The sequence below is a fragment of the Propithecus coquereli genome, unplaced genomic scaffold (assembly GCF_000956105.1).
Source record: "Propithecus coquereli isolate 6110/MARCELLA unplaced genomic scaffold, Pcoq_1.0 Scaffold449, whole genome shotgun sequence".
Lineage (NCBI taxonomy): Eukaryota > Metazoa > Chordata > Mammalia > Primates > Indriidae > Propithecus > Propithecus coquereli.
The window spans coordinates 1,007,856-1,024,131 of NW_012150274.1; the positions used below are offsets into that span (position 1 = coordinate 1,007,856).

Sequence of the window (16,276 nt, forward strand, 5' to 3'; positions counted from 1 at the left end):
GCCTCGGCCTCCCAGAGTGCTGGGATTACCGGCGTGAGCCACCGCGCCCGGCCTACTATAATAATTTTTTTAAAAACCCTCCAACAAAGTAAAGGCCAGTTGCAGATGGTTTCACTGGTGATTTTTACCAAACTTTAAGGAAGAATTAACACCAATGCTTCTGAAACTCTGCCAAAAAGTTAAAGGGGATTAAAGGCGAAAGCTTCGTAATTGATTCTGAGGCCAGCACCAACCGGCACGGCAAACCACAGTAATCGAATAAAAGGGGGAAGAACAGATGAGCTTCTCAGTTGACAAAAGGTGTTTTACAAAACCCAGCACCCTGTCATGGTAGAAACATCCACAAAATTAGGAATACGAGGGAACTTCCTCCACATGAAAAAGGGCCTTTACGAGCAACCCAGCATCACGCTCAGTGGTAGCAGCCTGCGAGCCCTTCCTCTGGGATGGGGCACGCGGCGAGGAGGTCCCCTCTCACCACCGCCAGTCAGCGCTGTCCTGGAAGTCCTAGCCAGAGCCATTAGACAGTAAAATAAGAGGCTTCCAAATTTGAAAGAAAGAAGTAAAACGACCTCTCCTCACAGATGACATCATCCTATAAATAGAAGCTAACGAAGAACCACCAGGAAGCTGCTAGAGTCAGTGAATTCAGTGAAGTTGCAGGGCAGACATCAACAAGACGAGCTGTTTCTACGCACCTGCCACTACCACATGATCCAGCAAATCCATTTCTGGGGATATGCACAAAAGAATTGAAAGCAGAGACTCAAACAGATACATTTCAGCTATGTTCATAGCAGCGTTACTCACAACAGCCCCGACGTGGAAACAACCCACGTGTCAGTCGACGGGTGAGCGGATGAGCAACATGTCTGTAGACTCGACGGAGCAGCTGTGACGGCGGATCAAATCCTGACATGCTACAACATGGATGAACCCAAGCCGGAGACAAAAGCACAGATGCTGTACAATTCTGCTTACGTGGCATCTGGAGTAGGCAAATCGGTAGACACAGCAGAACGGAGAGGCCAGGGGCTGAGGAAGCGCAGCTGGGCGGTTATTGTTCAGTGGCTACAGAGTTTCTCTTTGGGGTGATGAAATGGTTTGGAAAATAGATCGTGGTGAGGGTGCACAGCATTGTCATTGCACTTATGTTTTTTTAAGAGATAGGGTCTAGCTCTGTCACCAGGGTGGAGTATGTCATCACAGCTCACTGCAACCTCAATTTCCTGGGCTCAAGTGACCCTCCTGCCTCGGCCTCCCAAGTAGATGGGACTACAGGCGCACCACCACGCCTGGCTAATTTTTCTATTTTTTGTTTTGTAGAGACGGCGTCTCACTATGTTGCCCAGGCTGGTCTCAAACTCCCAGCCTCAAGTGACCCTCCTGCCTCAGCCTCCCTGAGTGCTGCAATTACAGGCATGAGCCACTGTGCCTGGCCTGTGAATGTACTTAATTCCACTGTATTCGACACTTGAAAGTAGTTCCATGGTAAATTTTATGTTATGTATTAATATAACGCACCACACAGACCAGCAAACCCTAACTACAGATACTGCAGGGGTTGGACCTGCTTGGGAACAGCGTCTGCCAGGGCAGTGGCTCACACCTGCCCCGGTTGCCGGCAGCTTTTAGGTCCGTGGGGGCAGAGTAGATGGTAGTGAGGGGCCAGGCGTGGCCCCCAAGTCTGTGAGCTGTGGAGGATGAGGGAGGGCTCTGGACCCACAGAGGTGCCATGGCTCAGGGCCACCAGGTTGGCTCGGTGGTCCGCAAGGGAGGGGTTTGGGCTCAGGTTCTCCTCACCTCCTGCAGTCCAGACCCCCAGGATTGCCCCCGCTGGCACCTCAAGCCCGCTGGGATGACGGGTGTGCTGCAGGCGTGCCATCTGCCCTGTGCTCAGTTCCTGCCCCGGGGCGTGGGCGGAGAGAGGCCCCTGAAGAGCCCCGTGTCAGCTGCAGGTGTGGGACTGGCCTAGGCCACCAGGCACAGGTGATGGTGGGCAGCGGGGAGACCTGGGCGCTGGGCGGGGCCTCCTGCGGAAGCTGCACCCCTCAGTGTGGCTGCCTCCCTAGTGCCAGCCCACCTGCCAGGGCCTTCCCCGTGCCATCCGAGGTCAGGGGCCACCTTCCCGAAGGTGCCTGGCCTGGCTCTGCGTGCGGTGGGGGGTGGAGTGACAAGCTCCAGCCCCACTTGAGGGATGTGGGCAGCGTGGCCACAGCCACCCTCAGCCCCCGGGCAGATCCTGGCCCAATATCCCTGATGGCCCCACGCAGGGCACCTTCCCAGGCCCTGGAACCCCTGGCTTCTGTCTGGAAGGGCCATGGAGGCGGGCAAGGGAGGAAGCAGCCTCCCCTGCAGGCCCCGCTGCCTCGGAACCCACCTCCTGGAGCTCAGGCCCCCCCTGTGGCATAGCCAGGCATGCACGGCGGTGGGGCTTTCACCGCAGCGTCTGGAAGCCGGGTGTGTTGGGAGCCGGCCGGCCAGGCTCTTGGCCCAGGTGCCCTGAAGCAGGGGCACTGGGGGCACCCGCCGTTGGGGAAGGTCCTTGAGTACAGCCCCTCTGCTGGACACTGGCCAGGCTGGAGCCATGGTGTGACCCTGGGTGACCACAAGGCGACTACTGTGCTACTACGACATGGGCACAGGGCTGCCACTGTGCCGGGAGCCGCAGGCAGTCTTGGGCAGCGGGAGGGTGGACTGTGTGGCCAGTCCTCCGCACTCAGCCCCACACGGGATGGCTGGGCCAGAGGTCAGGAGTCACCCTGGCCGGAGCCAGTCTTGGGAGTGGGGACAGGGTGACTCCCTTTCCTTCTGCAGGCTGAGGCTGGGCCACCCACCCCAAACTGTTCTGAGCCTGGCCCGCGGCCCACAGCCCCAGCAGGTCTGGCCAGACTGGACAGTTACAGCCGCACCCATAGCCAAGGTGGCCCCTCATCAGGCACCTTCCATCCTCTGCATGCTCCCTGGAGAGGAGAGGCCCGCAGTCCCCCTGCCCCTCGGTCCTGAAGGCCACGTGGGCACAGTAGGCCCCATCAGCAGAGTGGGTGAGGACTCCCTGGCTCTTAGGAGTGAACGGCCACACACCCCCACCCTGCCCAAACCTGCAGGATCACCCCACACTCCGGCCTGCTCCGAGGCCTTCGGTCATCCGCCTGCCCAGCCCCTGCTGTCGCCTGGACAAGCCCCGTGTCCTTTCTCCGGGCACTGTCACTCCACGTGGGACCCCTGCCACCCCATCTCCCTATCCCCGCCCCTGCCTGGGAGCCTGGGGCCTTGTCCTCATGGGGCTGGCAGTGCAGCGGGACACAGACCAGGGCCGAGAGGGCCTGGGCAGTAGGGCAGGTGACGCGCCCCAGCCCAGCGCCGGCCCCACAGGGGCTGCAGCCGAAAGTTGGAGGACAAGCTGGCGCTGAGGCCCTGGAGACCACCCAGGATCTGCAGCCCCAGGGGACCTCACCCCCTCACAGACACCCCTCCCGGGACCCTCCTGCCTCTCTGGAGGACAGGTGTCCTCCCAGGGCCAGGCCTCAGCCTGCTCATGCGTCCCCACGGCGACCGTCTCCGTGGGACACAGCAGGTGCCCAGGAACCTTCGCCGGCCCTGCCTGGGGCTCCAGCCACGGTCCTGACGAGCGGACAGCCCCGCCCAGGCTGCCACGTGAGGCAGCCCCCAACTGTCATGTGACCCTGCTCACATGACTGCCGTGCCTGCCCGGCAAACCCAGGCATGAGCCCCCGGCACCGGGGACCCGCGGCCCGGCCGGCCCCTTCCTGGGCCCCAGTCCTGCTGCTGGCGCTCGGGCTGCACAGCCTCCAGGCCGGGGGTGAGTGTGGATGTGGCGGCCCCTCCTCCCTGACCCCTCTGAGGCTCTGTGGCACCGTCACGCTCACCCTGCCCTCCCAGCCCGCAGAGTCACAGACCCCAACTTCCGGGAGAGCTATTTTGAGCAGCTTCTGGACCATTTCAACTTCGAGAGGTTCGGCAACAAGACCTTCCCCCAGCGGTTCCTGGTGTCAGGTGAGGTCCTCCTGCCCTGCCTGCAGCCCCGATTCGCCCAGCCCCAGCCTCACCAGCGCCCGCCTGCTGCCGCCCCACAGACGCGTTCTGGGACAGGACCGAGGGGCCCATCTTCTTCTACACGGGGAACGAGGGGGACGTGTGGTCCTTCGCCAACAACTCGGGCTTCATCTCGGAGCTGGCGGCCCAGCAGCGGGCCCTGCTGGTCTTCGCAGAGCATGTGGGTAGCGGTTCCTGACGGCCACCCTGGGCAGGCGGGCAGGTGGCTGGGGGCGGCGGGTCAGCGGTCCCTGCTGTGTCCGCCCACAGCGGTACTACGGGAAGTCGCTCCCATTCGGCGTGCAGTCCACACGCCGCGGGTACACAGAGCTGCTGACGGTGGAGCAGGCCCTGGCTGACTTTGCGGTGCTGCTCCAGGCGCTGCGCCAGGACCTTGGGGCCCAGGACACCCCTGCCATCGCCTTCGGGGGGAGGTGGGTTCCGTGCGGCAGGGCCTGTGCTGCCGTCCAGGCCAGGGGTTGTCAGGCCATACCCGCCCCCGACTCCTCGCTTCCCCATGTCCCACTGCCCCCCCAGTGCACCTGGGTGCAGCCACCCAGCCTCCTGAACCCAACACCCCCGCCCAGCGCCCCTCCGCCCCACTGGCTCCGGTGCCCTTTGACCCCCACCTCCCTTCCTTTTCCTGATGCCTGTTCCCATGGGAAGCCCACCCGGCCCTCCCTCAGAGCCGGCCCCACTGGCTGGGAAGTGCTGGGCTCACTAGTGGGGACACCCTGCCCACCTCGGCCTCAGCTGTGTCCCCGGGGCGGGGCACCCACCAGGTGCCCCTCCCAGTGACGGCTGCACCTGGCAGGGCCCAGGGTAGAATCTGGGGCTCTTAGAAGTTTTGGGTCCTTCTCACACCTGTGGGCCTCTGAGGAGGGAGAGAGGAGGTAGAAGGTACGGAGAGATACGGGGGGCCCAGCCCTAAGCCTGTGCCCCGCACCCAGTTATGGAGGGATGCTCAGCGCCTACATGCGGATGAAGTACCCCCACCTGGTGGCGGGGGCGCTGGCGGCCAGCGCACCTGTTGTAGCTGTTGCAGGTCTGGGAGACTCTGGCCAATTCTTCCGGGACGTCACGGAGGTGAGTGAGGGTCCGGGGTCTCCCCGGCCGACCTGGGAGCTGCGGCTGCACGAGCACAGTCTCTTCCCCAGGACTTTGCCAGCCAGAGTCCCAAATGTGCCCAGGGTGTGCGGGACGCCTTCCGGCAGATCAAGGACCTATTCCTGCAGGGAGGTGAGCACCCCCGGCCGAGCCGCCCCTGCCCCGCACACCCGCAGCCTCTGGAGCCTGGTCTCTGCCCTTCCTGCAGCCTATGACGCAGTCAGCCGGGAGTTCGGCACCTGCCAGCCACTCTCGGGCCCCGAGGACCAGACCCAGCTCTTTGTGTTTGCCCGGAACGCCTTCACCGTGCTGGCCATGATGGACTACCCGTACCCCACCGACTTCTTGGGGCCTCTTCCTGCCAACCCTGTCAGGGTGCGGCGCCTCCTCCCGGGTGTGGGGAGAGGCTGGCTGAAACCTGGGTGGGGCAGCGTCCCGAGGGCAGGGAAGGGCCCAGCTCCGGCCCCAGGATGAGGGTCCCGGGAAGGTGGAGCCAGGCGAGGGGCCCTACTGAGGCGCCTGTGCCCCTCCACCCAGGTGGGCTGTGACCGGCTGCTGAGCGAGGCCCAGAGGATTTCGGGGCTGCGGGCTCTGGCAGGTGCGTGTTTCCCTCAGCCCCAGACCGGGCGAGCGTGGAGACCCCAGCACTGGCGCAGGGCCTGGTGGGCCAAGTCTGCAGCCCTGGCCTGGGGGCGCCGCCTCCTGTCCCAGCCCGGCCGTGGGCCGTGTGAAGTGGGAGCGTGGCCATCCAGCAGCCCCGGGGAGGCAGTGGCCATGCTGAGGACCCCTCCCAGCCTCGCTGGGGGCCAGGCCTGGCCTGGGTGTGCCGCTCAGCCGGGCCTTTAGTACGGAGGGGCCCAGCCGTGCTCACCCCTCGGGCTGCCCTCACCCCAGACCCCTAGCAGGTGGCCCAGGGGGCTTTCCTCACTGGGACTCATGGGATCCAGAGCCCCGGCCCACCTGCAAGACCCTTCCCGGGGGAGACGCTGGTGGCCCGAGCATGCAGGGCCTGTGCCCGGCTTCCCAGCCCCAGCACCCCTCCTCCCCAGGACTGGTCTACAACGCCTCGGGCACGGAGCGCTGTTTTGACATCTACCAGCTGTACCGCAGCTGTGCTGACCCCACGGGCTGCGGCACCGGCCCCAACGCCAAGGCCTGGGACTACCAGGTGTGAGGTGTGGGCAGCCTGGGACTACCAGGTGTGGGGTGTGGGGTGTGGGCACAGGCCCCTGCTTGACAGCGGCCGGGGCACCCACAGGCCTGCACTGAGATCAACCTGACCTTCGCCAGCAACAACGCGACCGACATGTTCCCCGTCCTCCCGTTCACCGAGGAACTCCGCCAGCAGTACTGCCTGGACACGTGGGGCGTGTGGCCACGGCGGGACTGGCTGCAGACCAGCTTCTGGGGGGGCGGTGAGGCCGGGCGGGGTGGGGTGGGGGCAGCGCCTGCCCTCGCAGCCCCGCGCCCGGCTCACCGAGCCTCGCCGTGTCCCTTGCAGACCTCAGAGCTGCCAGCAACATCATCTTTTCCAACGGTGACCTGGACCCCTGGGCAGGGGGCGGGGTGAGTCCTGGCCTGGTGGCCTCTGACCCCACGGGCGTCCTGCTGCTCTGAGCCCTGCCCCCGGCTGCGCTGCAGCTGTGGCCCCTTAGTCTTCCCGGGTGACCCCGCTCAGGGATCTCTGAGACGCGCTCTGCCGCTGTGCTCGGGCCGTTTCCCCCGGCGCTTCCGTTTTTGGTTCTTTCGCGATTGTTTGGTGTGGACTGCACCGGGCTCGCTCCGCTTCCCTCTCCTTTGGCCGGAGGGGGCCATTCGAGGCCGCGCGCTCGCCCCGAGTGCGCGCCTGACCCGAGGTCCCTCGGCTGACCCCAGATTCGGAGGAACGTGAGCGCCTCGGTGGTCGCCGTCACCATCCGCGGGGGAGCGCATCACCTGGACCTCAGGTGCGGGGCGCGGACGGGCGGGCTCGCGGGGCCGGGGCTGCCTGGGGCTGACGGCCTGCCTGCCCCTCAGAGCGTCGCATCCGGAAGACCCGCCCTCCGTGCGGGAGGCGCGACAGCTGGAGGCCGCCCTCATCGGCGAGTGGGTGAAGGCTGCGCGGCGTGAGCAGCGGGCGGCCTGGCGCGCGGGGCCCAGAGGCTGAGACCGGAGGACCGGGAGGGAGCGCCTCGGGTTCCCTGTGGGGTGAGGCGCCCTCCGTCCGGGCGGTCCGCTGCATCCCGAGGCCGGGCCCACGGTGGCCGCCCAGCGCCGGGGCTTTGCCTGCGCGAGGGGCTGGCGCAAAGGGGAGGGGCTGAATAAAGTCCGCTGGCCGGTTCCGTGCGTCCTGTCCAGTCGTCTGTGGGGCCACAGGCAGAGGCAAGAGCAGGTGCTGCCCTGGGCGAGCCCCACGTTCCTGCCGCTCTCGGTCGGCCGCAGGGGCAACGGCAGGGAAGCCGGCTCTTCCCAAGGACCAGCCTCCCCTCCCGGGTGGTCCTCTCAGTGTGGCCACACGGCCGTGGTGGCTCACTTCTCGGGCGTCCTTTTCAGAGTTGCAGCCTCTGCCCAGCGTCCCCTGCAGGGGAGGCCCCAAGGGGGGCACATGGGTTTGGGGCTGGGGCGAACTGGAGAAATGAGCCTGCACAGCTCTCCCGGCCCTGCTGCAGCCCCGGGAGGGCAGCGCTGATCCCGGGCAAGGAGCTGGCGGGAGCACACGGCCCAGCCCAGCCCTTCATCTGGGGCAGGTGCTCAGCACCCCTTTCCCAGGCACGGATGTGCAGGGCTGGAAGCTGGCTTGGGGTCGTACCTCAGAAGGGGAAGTCCCCCAGGGCGCCTGCTATCCCCAGCGGGGCACAGGGTGACAGCCTTGGGGTACTCTTAGTGTGAGACGGGCAGGGAACAAGCCCAAGAGCCCAGGCCCTCCCTGCACTTGGGAGCCGGGGCCTCTGCGGGGGGTTGCAGAGGCAGCAGCCCTGGGCCCAGGCGTGCAGGTGGCCCTGCCCCATGTGCCGCCAGCTCTGGCTTCCCAGAGAAGGGGCATCTTCCAGAAATGATGGACTCTTCATGCTTAACACAGGAGGTTAAGAGGTCACCTGGCTGTGGGTAAGAGAGGGCACCCCAGCCAAGGCCGAGGGTCAGCCCCACAACAGGGACACTGCAGTTGACGCCAATGGCGAAAGATGGCGAGGACAGCTCTGCTGTCCAGCTCCAGGGCTCAGGCACCAGGCGCAGACACCTCCCACCAAGGAGAGTGGGCACTGACCCCGCCAGGCTGCCAGATGCTGCCCAGACTCGACTCGAGGGCCCACTGTGTCGCCCACTGGGGCTGACTACACTGGCTTGTCCCCCTGAGCCTCTCTCTGGCCACCAGCAGGGGACGCATCAGCTCTGACCTCGAGGAGCTGAATTTTGAGGTGTGACCCGAAGAACTGCTTCTCCCCTAACCCAGTGTTCCCCCAGACTTTGCAGTCACGGAGCCCTCACACACGGGACACGTCACTGTTAGCGCAAATCGACTTTTATCTTCACTGAGAAGACCCATCTGTCCAAGTGGGCCGGGAGCAGCAGGAATTCGCCCCCTTGCCCCTCCGAGCTCCCTCCAGGGCGCCTGGAGGATCCCTGAGTCCGGCGTGTAAACACAAGAGCCAGGCCTGGCATCAGGGCCCCTTGAGACCCGTGCGTGGGACATTCAAGGTTCCAGGAACCCAAGCAGAGCAGATCTGGGCTGTACACTGGGTTCCTCTTCCTCTCTCTGAACACAACTCAAGCTCCGGGGTCCTGAGCGGCCCCCCACGGGGGACCAGAAGCCGCAGGACCACTGTGAAGTTGGCCAGTAGGACGTTCAGGTTTCAGGAATTATGAGCCATGATTGCAGTTTTCTCAAAGAGGGTGGCAGAAGGCTCCTGGTGCACTGGCCCACCCTGAGTCACACGCCCGATTCTATTCTTACGTGTTCTGATGAGAAGCAGAGTCAAGGAGCCCAGAGCCAGGCAGGAGCACGTGACGTTCAGCAGCTGCCCAGTACCACGTGGGCCCTTTGAAGACGTCTCAGACCCGAGAAGGCACCTCTGCCCACCTAGCAGTCCCCACCGGGAGCCAGCCCCACTAGGCGGGGGTCCAGATGGGCAGGGGATGGGCCTCGGTGTTGAACACGTACGTGTCCAGGCTGAGGAGGTCTGGGTCGTCGGAGAAGAGCAGGTACAGGTACTTGAGCGTCTCCCCCAGGAAGAAGCTCTCCATCTTGTCCCTGGGCTCCGGCTTTTGGGGATCCCGAACGTTGTTGATGGAGGAATAGCCGCCCGAGGGCACCTGCCAAGGCCAAGGCCGCGTCACGCGGGCCAGGGGCACCCTACTCCCACACCCAGCATCAGCCTGTGGGAAGAGCTGACAGCCAGAGGCGCCAACCCCAGAGTCCTTGCCCACACCAAACACATGTGGCCCCAGGGAGGCTCAGGGCAGAGAGCACACAAGGTCGACTGTAGTTCCAGAGACTCCCCTGGAAATGCCAACAACCCTCGAGTGCCCAGGACAGAAACTGCCTCCCCCAGAACCTCAGCTGAGGGGGGCCTTGGCAGGGCTCTGAGAGCCACGCGGTGGGAACCCCGGGCCCAGTCCTGCACAGCACAGGGCACAAGGCCAACGCAGATGGCAGGAAGCTGAGGCAGTGGAGGTCTCAGCCACGGTGACCGTAACACACAGGCTGCTCCAGCACAGTGGGCACTGGCTCGGAGGGCGTGACTCTGAGGGAGCAGAGTGGCGGGCAGCACCCCAGCCACAGGTGCACGTGCCTTGTAAATGGGGGAGGGACCCTCCCCAGGGAGGCCAGCTGCTCTGAGCACTCTGGGTCCCACATGCCACAGCAGGTGTTGGCCAGGCCGCTCGAGCTGGGATGTGGCCACCTCGAGGCCACAGCAAGCCTGCCCCTCCCCCACCTGCGCCACAGCCAGCCAGAGCCTTGCGGCAGCCTCACCCTGGTGGCCCACCACCAGGTGGCCGGTGACCACTGGGGATGCAGACCCTGGCGCTCACCCGAGTGAACCTGCTGAAGCTCTGCAGGATCTCCCAGCCCCAGTCCTGGTACTTGCGGTCCCCCGTGAGTCGGTACAGGTAGAACAGGCTTTCCACCGTCTCGGGCCGCAGCAGGTTGTGCCTGTCGGCCGGCTGGGGGCACAGGAGAGCTCAGGGCCAGGCCAGCCCTGCCGGTGCCCTCCCCACGGCTGGCCCTCAGCCCGGGCCCAGTCCCACCTTGACCTCAATGTCCCGATGGCCCGGCTGGGAGTAAAGGTTGAAGTGCACGATCTCAGGACTTAGCCCCGTCTCCATCTGACGGTTCATCTGGTAACACGTCTCCATGAGCTCCCGCGCCAGCTGCATGTGGTCGGCGGGAAGGCCGTGGTGGACGCCCAGAGCCAGCGTCCCTGGCAGGAAGCACACCAGATGGTCCTAGAATCAGAGGGTCCCCTCAGCCTGATCCTAGGCCCGCACCCTCGGCCTGCAGCCGCACAGGTGGCCAGTGCTGGGCCCAGTGCCATCGTAGCCTCTGGCATCCCTAGGAGGAATGCCTGCCTGAGTGACACCACTGTGGCCACACCAGTAGGAGCACAAGAGGCAGCTTGACTACAGCCAAGCACTTCCTGCTCCTGGGGGGTGAGGGGCAGGGGAGAAGCTGGGAGGGCAGGCTCCGCGGGGAAGCCACGCGGCACACTTCGAGCACCTGCTGCCTGTCGGGCACCACGGAGGGCTGCGGAGGGAGCTGCACCCCAGGCCTCAACTGGCTGAGCCGTCATGGGGCCGGGCCAGGCAGCAAGGTCACCTGTAGTCTCAGCTCACACGCCTCGGCCAGCATCTCACTGTTCCTTCCAACATCCAGACTCAGGAACCTTAGAAGCTACAGAAAGAGGGGCGGCCTCCCGAGGGCCCCGTGTACCCCACGCACACACTCACCATCTTGGTGCTAAAGCGGCCGTGGGCAAGTTCCCCCACGAAGATGAGCTTACTGGGTTCGGATCGCTGCAGCAGGTGTGTTTTTATCCCCTCGATGGCCTCAATGTAGTCTTCCAGTAACCTGTGGAAACCAGCAGTCAGCTTACTCCAGCCTCGGCAGGTGCGCTGGCCTCCTGCCAGGGTCCCGGGAACGGGCGTGTTCTGAGCTGGGATCTGCACACAAGCACAGCAGGCCTGGACCCTCCTGCACAGAAGACGCCGCCACCACAGCCCAGCCAACGACAACTCAGGCCTTGGGCTGGGCGCTGGCCCTGGACCTCCACGGAGGCCACGAGAAGTGCATCCGTCTGGCAGGAAAAGCCTAGACCATGCCTGGCACGGCTGCCGTTTCCCAACAAAGACCTGGGCTGAGCAGAACTTCGGGGAGGCTACACCAAAGGCAGCAGAAACAGGCCTCACTGTGTCTCCTTCTTCCCGCCCTGGATCCACTGCTTCAGCAGGTACTCGTAGTAGCTGTCGGCCCGGGCACCCAAGGTGAACACGCCCAGGTGGGTGAAGAGGCCGCTGTGGGTGTTGATGAACATGGGCACCAGCCCGTCCTTCTTCCCAGAGAGGGAGTGGATGTGCTTCGTCACCTTCTCCACAGCCTCCTGCAGCAGAAAGGGACGATGCGTTTGCCGTGGAGCTGCAGAGGGGGCTGCGAGCGCTGCCCCTCCCTCCCCCACTGTCCATTGCCAGCAGAGGACAGGACTCGGCTCCTGGCCCGACCGCACCCAGCAGCCCCCACTGTGCAGCCACCAGACACACACACCAGGACGTCACTGGCCATGATGGGCTGGCTGTCCCAATAGGCCCTGACAACAGAGCTGACCTGTCTTCTGTCATTTGATGGGGATGGCATCTGATGACCACAGCCATTGTCCTCATGGCAACCTGCCTGGCCATCGGCTACCGCTCCTGGGGGGACAGCAGGCACCTCTGCCTTCTGAGCCCAGCGCTGCTCCTGCACCTGTACCCTCCTGGAGAACTCCTAAGCACCCTCCAAGTCACAACCTCAGCTCCCTGAGCCCACCTGCTGGGCTGGGCAGCCTGTGTCCCAGGCACCCACAGCTCCAACACGCTACCAGATGGACTGCTCAGGACCCCGCATGGCCCAGGCTTTCCTGGTCTCTACCCAACACGCCCAAACCCACGGTAAGTCCCTCTTTGTATGTGCAGCAACCAGAGGCCCTGGGACCTGTGGACGTTCTATGTGCGTACGCTGGAAATGCCCTCTGACGTCTGTGTGGGGCCTCACATGGACCAGGTGTGCTTCACTTCTCACCACAAGTGCCCTGGTCTCTCTGGAGCGGACGTCCAGTTCACAGTAAGAACAGAGACTCTAACATGAGACCAAGGACATAAGCGACAGCAAACAGACCAGTTACACTTCAGGAAAACAACATTCTATGCATCAAAATATACTATTAACAGAGTAAAAAGACAACCCAGAATGGGAGAAAATATTGGCAAGTCACACATCTGATAAGGGGTTAATACACAGAATATGGAACTCCTACAGCTCAACAAGAAGACAAACAACTCAATTAAAAAGCAAGCAAAGGCCGGGCGCGGTGGCTCATGCCTGTAATCCCAGCACTCTGGGAGGCTGAGGTGGGCGGATGGCTTCAGCCCAGGAGTCGGAGGCTGCAGTGAGCTGTGATGACGCCACTGCACTCCAGGCTGGGTGACAGAGCGAGGCCCTGTCTCCCTGTCCCCAAAAAAAAAAAAAAAAAAAAAGCAAAAAAAACCCAAACAAAACAACAAGAAAAAGGCAGAGAACCTGATTAGACATTTCTCCAAAGACACACAAACAGCGGCCAGTAAGCACGTGAAACCACACTGAGCATCACGAATCATTAGGAAATGCAAATCAAAACCACCATGGGATATCACCATGTATCGCACCGCTGCTATCCAAAAAGCAGGAAAGAACACGCGCTGTGAGGCTGTGCGAAACTGCGCCCTGCACACTGCCGGCGGGAAGGTGAAACGGCGCAGCCACTGTGGAGCACAGCGTGCTGCCTTCTCAAAACGGACACGCACGTGACCCAGCAATTCTACTCTGGGCACGGACACAAGAGAATCAAAAGCAGAGTCTCACATCGATGTCTGTACACTCGTGTTCACAGCGGCACCACTCACAACAGCCAAGACGTGCAGCAACCCAAACGTCCACCCACGGAGCGGGGGTCTGGCCGTGCAGTGGGGCGTCAGCCTCAGGAAGGAGATCCTGACACACACTACGCCACATGTGAAGCTGGAGGACGCTACGATCAGTGAAATAAGCCAAAGAACAAACGTGTGATTCCGTTTATGCGAGTACCTGGCATGGTGGAATTCAGAGAAAGTAGAATGGTGTTGGCCAGGGGCTGGAGGGGAGAGGAAATGGGGAGTGATTATTTAATGGGGGCAGTTTCAATTTTAAGATGAAGGATTCTGGAGACAGATGGCGGTGACGGTCGCACAACAGTGGGACTCTGCCGAATGCCACTGAACTGTGCGCTTCAAGTTTTTTTTCTTTTTTAGAGATGGGGTCTTGCTCTGTCACCCAGGCTAGGGTGCAGCTCGCCATCATAGCTCACTACAACCTCAACTCCTGGGCTCAAGTGATCCTGCTGCCTCCCAAGTGGTGGGACTACAGGCGCATGCCACCACACCCAGCTAATTTTTTTATTTTTTGTAGAGACACGGTCTCACTATGTTGCCCAGGCTGGTCTCAAACTCCTAGCCTCAAGCAATCCTTGGCCTCCCAAAGTGCTGGGATGACAGGCATGGGCCAACGTGTCCAGTTAACACAGGCTTGTGCCTGCAATCCCAGCGCTTTGAGAGGCTGAGGCAGGAGAATCGCTTGAGGCCAGGACTTGGAGGTTGCAATGAGCTATGATATTGCCTTTATACTTTGGCCCAGGCAACAGAGCAAGACCCTGTCTGAAAACAAAAAAAGTTTCTAAAACAATGGTTGGTAAGGGACTTTCAGATTTGACCATTCCCTTCATGTTCATTTGATTAAGAAACATTGATACTGAAAAGAAAACAAAATAAAAACAAATAAACAGGAACTCTGGGGCAGGGTGGCTGAGTTTGTATTCCCAAACTGCCTCTCAAATCTTTGATCTTGAGTCACAAATCTTCTTGGTGCCTCAGTTTCCCCAAGTGTCAAAGAGGAATAGCAGAAGTATCATTGTCGCTTGGATGAAATGAGTGCCAGTCGGGGCATCAGGTTGAGCTGCCGATTCCTGCTCAGGGCAGTGTCCTGGTCACACACTAGCTGAGTTCGGGGGTGGCCAGGGTCCCAGGCACATACGGTAGAATTTGGGCGCCCAAGCGGCCTTTCCTGGGCAGGGAGGCACACTGCCGAGGCTCTGAAGGACGGGCGGCAGCGGCTCTCAGGGCACTCTGACACGCGCCTGGGCAGGCAGAGCCCGTGTGCCGCCTCAGGTCTGAATTTCGGTGCTCGTGGTACCAGCTCCAGGAAGACTGTGCGGCAGAGCCCACACGCAGCACCTGTGCACAGTGCTGCTCCTGGCAGTTCCTATGGGACGGGCTCCCTCAGGAAGGACATTGGGGCAGCAGCAATTGACACGGACGGTGTGGATGGCGGAGACTTCCCCAGCACAGAGCGGTCCACGTCAGCTCTAGTGCCTCAACACACCAGTCACCATGCAGAGCGCTGCACGGCAAGGCTGCCACGCACTGACATGCCGAGTGGAAACCGAGTGAGCCGCGCACATGCTGCCAGCAGTGCACGCGGGGGAGGTGAGGACACGTCTGCAACAGGCAGGAGCAAACAGATGGGCGGGATGGGGTGGGATTAATTCTCCAGTCGGTGCCTTTCTGCCTGAGGCATTCAAGCCTCAGCATCACTCAGCAACAAGGACACAAGATTCTTTAGGAAAAGCAAGAAAACAAAACAGACAGGGGTCTCAGAGCCATGACTAAGTCCAAACAAAACTGCACTTACTGTAATTACTAAAATCGGAAGTGAAAGTGAGGACATTACTCCGAATACTAATTCTACAGACACTAATAGGACTATGAGGAAATACTACGAACAACTCCGTGCCAACAAATTGGCTAATCTAGATGAAACAGACAATTCACAAACCCTACCAAGATTAAATCGTGAAGAAATAGAAGAAATAATAACAATCCTTCCCAAACTTTTCAAAAAAAATTGAAGAGGAGAAAACACCTCCCAACTCATTCTAAGAGGCTGGCACTACCCTGGTCCCAAAGCCAAAGATACCACAAGAGTGACAACTACAGACCAATATGCCTTACGGACACTGACGCAAAAGTGCTCAACCAAACGCTGGCAGAGTCCAGCAGCACTAACAGGACTCACACGAAGACCGAGTGGGTGTGTTCTCAGAATGCAAGGGTGTTCCGCACATGAAAGTCAATCAGCGTGGACACGTTAACAGAATGAAGGAAAAAACACATGATCATCTCAACTGATAAATAAAATCTGACAAAAATGAACTCCCTTTGATGATAAAAGCACTCAAAAAGCTAGGAATTAAAGGGAACTACCTCAACATAATAAAAGCCATATAGGAAGAAAACAGCAAATATCATAAAGAATAAAATACTTAGGAATTAACCATAGTGTGTAATTTGTACAGTGAACACTACAGAATGTTGCTTAAAAAAATTAAAGACATAACTAAATGGAAACACATCTCATTTCACAGAATGGAAGACTTAACATTGTTAAGCTATCTACAGAGTCAATGCAAGCACTATCACAATCCCAGTGACAGTTTTTGCAGAATAGGAAAGTCCATCCTAAAATTCCTATGGAATTTCAAGGAACACCGAATAACCAAGACAATCTTGAAGAGGATGAACAAAGTTGAAGGATTCACATTTCCTGATTTCAAAACTTACTTAAAGCTACAGTAATTAAAAGAGCGTGGTACTGGCAGAAAAATAGAGATATAGACCAACAGAACAAATAGAGAGCCAAGAAAGAAGCCCTTGCATATATGGTAAAATATTTTTAACAAAAGTGCCAAAACATTCAAAAGGGAAAAGCAAATCTTTTCAGGCCAGGCGCGGTGGCTCACGCCTGTAATCCTAGCACTCTGGGAGGCCGAGGCGGGCGGATTGTTTGAGCTCAGGAGTTCGAGACCAGCCTCAGCAA

The 16,276-nt window shown here is 60.6% G+C and overlaps 2 protein-coding genes across 2 annotated transcripts in view; one reads left to right on the plus strand and one right to left on the minus strand.

Annotated features, from left to right (window-relative positions):
* Positions 1 to 3,719: 3,719 nt before the first annotated feature.
* DPP7 (dipeptidyl-peptidase 7) lies at positions 3,720 to 7,468 on the plus strand. The gene is made up of 13 exons (XM_012654804.1): positions 3,720 to 3,823; positions 3,904 to 4,017; positions 4,098 to 4,237; positions 4,327 to 4,490; positions 5,007 to 5,142; positions 5,214 to 5,295; positions 5,372 to 5,538; positions 5,701 to 5,761; positions 6,213 to 6,331; positions 6,422 to 6,578; positions 6,665 to 6,729; positions 7,039 to 7,109; positions 7,180 to 7,468. Exons 1-13 carry the CDS (start codon positions 3,727 to 3,729, stop codon positions 7,307 to 7,309), a joined length of 1,503 nt encoding a protein of 500 aa, XP_012510258.1. The 5' UTR covers positions 3,720 to 3,726; the 3' UTR covers positions 7,310 to 7,468.
* Positions 7,469 to 8,656: 1,188 nt separating this feature from the next.
* Positions 8,657 to 16,276, minus strand: part of MAN1B1 (mannosidase, alpha, class 1B, member 1) — a 13,193-nt gene continuing 5,573 nt past the window's right edge. Inside the window, exons 5-9 of the mRNA XM_012654805.1 lie at positions 11,548 to 11,738; positions 11,089 to 11,209; positions 10,390 to 10,587; positions 10,174 to 10,305; positions 8,657 to 9,453 (exon numbers count right to left, since the gene is read on the minus strand). Of these exons, the coding sequence (XP_012510259.1) occupies positions 9,250 to 9,453; positions 10,174 to 10,305; positions 10,390 to 10,587; positions 11,089 to 11,209; positions 11,548 to 11,738 (846 nt within the window). The 3' untranslated portion in view covers positions 8,657 to 9,249. The remainder of the gene's footprint in view (positions 9,454 to 10,173; positions 10,306 to 10,389; positions 10,588 to 11,088; positions 11,210 to 11,547; positions 11,739 to 16,276) is intronic.

Excerpts from the sequence above, each read along its gene's own strand:
- DPP7 (XM_012654804.1), top strand. The coding sequence starts at position 3,727 with ATGAGCCCCCGGCACCGGGGACCCGCGGCCCGGCCGGCCCCTTCCTGG. Across the intron at positions 4,491-5,006 it reads GCCATCGCCTTCGGGGGGAG|TTATGGAGGGATGCTCAGCG; the intron begins GTGGGTTCCGTG and ends CCCCGCACCCAG. Across the intron at positions 5,539-5,700 it reads TTCCTGCCAACCCTGTCAGG|GTGGGCTGTGACCGGCTGCT; the intron begins GTGCGGCGCCTC and ends CCCTCCACCCAG.